At 53.1% G+C, this 4,178-nt stretch overlaps 1 protein-coding gene across 6 annotated transcripts in view; it reads right to left on the minus strand.

Moving 5' to 3' along the window:
- Window positions 1-4,178, minus strand: part of ANKRD24 (ankyrin repeat domain 24) — a 42,829-nt gene that overhangs the window by 37,317 nt on the left and 1,334 nt on the right. For all 6 annotated transcript variants that reach the window (XM_032252233.1, XM_032252230.1, XM_032252227.1 and 3 more), the window contains exon 2: window positions 2,671-2,742. In XM_032252233.1, coding sequence (XP_032108124.1) covers window positions 2,671-2,706 — 36 coding nt within the window. In that variant the 5' untranslated portion in view covers window positions 2,707-2,742. The remainder of the gene's footprint in view (window positions 1-2,670; window positions 2,743-4,178) is intronic.

Genomic DNA, 4,178 nt, shown 5'->3' on the forward strand with positions numbered 1-4,178 from the left:
ATGCCCAGAGTCACCCCAGGACAACAGAGACAGAGGAAGGATTTGAACTCAGAGCCACCTGATTCTATCCAGGCTCAGCTGGGGGCAGTGGCTCACACCCGTAATCCCAGCACTTTGGGAGGCCGAGGCGGGAGGATCACTTGAGGCCAGGAGTTTAAGACCAGCCTGGGCAACACAGCTAGACTTCATCTCAACAAAAAATAAAAATTAGCCCAGGGTGGTGGTGCACACCTGTAGTTACTGCACCTTGGGAGGCTGAGACAGGAGGATCGTTTGAGCCCAGGAGTTGGAGGCTACAGTCAGCTGAGATCACACCACTGCACTCTAGCTTGGCAACAGAACGAGTCTCAAAAAACGCCAGGTGCGGTGGCTCATGCCTATAATCCCAGTATACTTTGGGAGGCTGAGGCAGGTGGATGACCTGAGGTCAGGGGTTCAAGATCAGTCTGGACAACACGATGAAACCCCACCTCTACTAAAAATATAAAATTAGCTGGGTGTGGTGGTGCATGCCCATAATCCCAGCTACGCAGGAGGCTGAGGCAGGAGAATTGCTTGAACCCAGTAGGTGGAGGTTGCAATAAGCCGATATTGCGCAACTGCACTCCAGCGTGGGCAACAAGAGTGAAACTCCATCTCAGCTGGGCGCGGTGGCTCACGCCTGCAATCCCAGCACTTTGGGAGGCTGAGGTGGGCGGATCACCTGAGATCAGGAGTTCGAGACCAGCCTGACCAATATGGTGAAACCCCATCTTTAAAAAAAAAAAGAAAGAAGAAAGAAACTCCATCTCTAAATAAATAAACACATACATACATAAAGGCTTGTTCCATGGGCCCCTCTTTTTGGCTTTCAAAGATGCCCCATCCTGGGCTCCCACTCACTTGCACTCTCTGCTCCTGCCAGGAGAATCTGCCTGCTCTGCCTGTCAATCAAGCAGACCTGGTCCAGCCTCTGATCTTTGCCCACACGGCTCCATGCCCCACTCCTCTCGTGCCTGCCTTCACTTCTCTAATCCTCCCTATTCCTCCAGGCTCTGTGCTGGCGCTGCCACCTTTAAGCAGACTGCCTGATTTCTCCAGGCCACACCGGATGGGGAGGTGTATCTCATGATGGGAAACTGAGGGCTACAAGTCCAGCTTGCCCACCCAGGCCAGGCACACAAGAGGTGCTCGGGAAGGCTGACTGACTGTCCCTGGAAGAGAGCCCTCACTTTTTTTTTTTTCGTCAGTTTTTTGAGACAGAGTTTCACTCTTGCTGTCCAGGCTGGAGTGTAGTGGCAGGATCTGGGCTCACCGCAACCTCTGCCTCCTGGGTTCAAGCGATTCTCCTGCCTCAGCCTCCCAAGTAGCTGGAATTACAGGTGAGCGACACCACTCCCAGCTAATTTTATATTTTTAGTAGAGCCTGTTGGCCAGGCTGGTCTCAAGCTTCCAACCTCAGGTGATCGGCCTGCCTCGGCCTCTTAAAGTGCTGGGATCAGAGGCGTGAGTCACTACACCCCGCCTGAATCCTCACTTTCATCATCTCCATCTGTGCCCTGAACTGGCCGCCACAGGGACTTGGGGGTTGAGAGGGAGTGGGGATGACTGCGGAAGAGGCATGTCTTTCTAGGAGTTCATAGCTGAAGACACAGATGCAAGAAAAGACAGCTAGATCTGCCTGAGGGCCTTCACACTGGCTATCCCAGCCACCTGGAATGTGACTCCTGCAAACTCCCTCCCCTCCCCTTCTTTCTTTTTCTTTTTCTGAGATGGAGGCTTGCTCTGTTGCCCAGGCTGCAGTGCAATGACACAACTCGGCTCACTGCAACCTGGGTTCAAGCAGTTCTCCTGCCTCAGCCTCCCGAGTAGCTGGGATTACAGGTGCCCACTACCAATGCCCAGCTAATTTTTGTATTTTTAGTAGAGATGAAATTTCACCATGTTGGCCAGGCTGGTCTCGAACTCCTGACCTCAAGTGATCTGCCTACCTCGGCCTCCCAAAGTGCTGGGATTACAGGCATGAGCCCCCGGCTTTCCCCGTCCCTTTCTGATCTTTGCTCTAATATCACCTTCTCGGGGAAGCCTTCCCTGGCCACCCCCTTTAAAACTGCAACCACCTCCCCTGCCCTGGATGCTTCAATTCCCTTTCCTGCTTTGCCTGTCTTCTCGGCACAAAATAATATTTTCACTTATTTATTTTGTTTCGTGTTCATCTGCCCCACCCAGCAGTCGGCTCAACACGCGAGGATTTTTGTCTGCCTTATTCCCTGGCTGATTCCGCTGTGCTGGAACAGCGCATGCTATATAAACGTGTGCTGAGTATATACACTCCAAAGCAAGAGATCAGGGTACCCTGGAAAGTGGGTCCTTGGAAAAGCAAGGGGTCACTGCGGCTGGGGAGAGCGGAAATTGGACAAAGAGGTGGTACTGGGGCCCAACTGTGAGGAATGAGGAGGGTCCGACAGCTGGCAATGCAGGGAGAAGGTATTCCATGGGGAGAGGACTGCCTGGGCAAAGGTACGCCGGCTGGAAAGCTTGCACGGGGCGCAGTGAGGAGGTCAGGGCGCCAGGGGGCAGCAGAGAGGAAAGGAGACGAGGTGGGTACCGAAATGAATGAGTGATGGATCTTCAGAAGCCTGAAGATGGGGGCCTGTATCGGGCATCCAGGGCCTAGGGCCTCACACTCACCTCTGTCTTCTTAAATCGTGCCCTGAGAGTCTTCATGGTTGGTATTCTGCGTTTCTCCTCTCCGCAGGCCACCTGAGGAAGGGCAAGGGTGGGGGTAGGGTAAGGGACACCAATCCTGGTGGGCGTGAGGGTCTGTTGCCTCCCCCTCCTCAAAAGGACCACTTCTTCCTCCCTGACCAGTCCTGGCCCCTAGAGCAAGCCACAGACCTGCTCTATCTCCTACCTACTGTGTGTCCTTTGGGAGGTTACCTGACCTCTCTGTTTTACTTCCCTCATCTATAAAATGAGAGAAATGATCCTTTCTTGGTCAGTTTTCAGTATGGTCCCTCCATAGAGCCTGGCCAAACATGAGGGGCTCAACAAATGCACGTCATTAGTATTTCCTGTTGCCCAAACAGATCAAGCCTTTTCTGGTCTCCTAACTTTTCTCTGTGTAGGTATTTCTGCTTAGAATGGATTCTTTGTACTTCTCTGAACTCCTACTCATCCTTCAAAGCCCAGTTCCAAAATCCCTTGCCCTGATCAGCTTTGCCTCTGGTTCGGAAGCAGAGCTCTAACTCACCAAATTGGGTTCCTGCCTACCCCGGTTTGGTGTCTTCCTCTGCCTCACCCCTGGCTCCATGGGCTGGAAGGGTCTGCGCTGGTTCTGTCTTTTTCAACAGTCAGTGGCTCCCTAGGGACTGAACCCAGGGCTGACGGCTCTCGGCACAGAGGCATGCTTGCTAGATAGTCAGAGGAAGCCTCCATGCAGCTAAGCCCCCTCATACTGGTGTGGCCTCTGTGTGAGTGACAGCAATTCACCCATAGTGGGTGGCGGTCCGGGACGATGGCTGCATGCATGCGTGTGATGTGAGCGTGGGGCGTGTTCATGCATGCACATCCATCCACCTGGGCCTGTTCTATGTTCAGCATGTGCAGGCACAGAGGTCAGGCAGGAATATCTCAAGGGGGTGTGTTTCTTAAGGAGTGTGACTCTGGGGCCCTATGTCTGAAAGGGATCTCTGTGGATGAGAATCTATATTTGACTCTTACCAGGGAGTAGGGGTTGGGATGGCCTCTAGCTGTCCACCTACCTACTTATGAATTCTCCAAGCCACCCTTCCACCCATTTACCACCTATGTACTCACCTGGGCATTCAACCTCCCACCCAGGCACTGTACACCCACCCACTGGCCACCACCCACTAACTCACCCACCCGATTCACGTTCCCATGGTTCTTCATCATCCTTTAATCAGGCTTCACCCACACATCCATCCACCCACCACCTACCCAAACACCCACCATCTGCCACCATCCATCCATCCACTCATCCACCCATCCATCCACTTATCCATCCCTTCATCCATTTACCCAACCACCAATCCATCCATCCATCCACTCATCCATCAACTTATCTATCTCTTCATCCATCTACCCAACCACCGATCCATCCATTCATCCATCCATCCATCCCTCCCTCCCTCCCTCCACTCAACCATCAATCCCTCCACCCATCCATCCATCCG

The sequence above is a fragment of the Sapajus apella genome, unplaced genomic scaffold, assembly GCF_009761245.1.
Source record: "Sapajus apella isolate SASKATOON/1434 unplaced genomic scaffold, GSC_monkey_1.0 scaffold77, whole genome shotgun sequence".
NCBI classification, from domain to species: domain Eukaryota; kingdom Metazoa; phylum Chordata; class Mammalia; order Primates; family Cebidae; genus Sapajus; species Sapajus apella.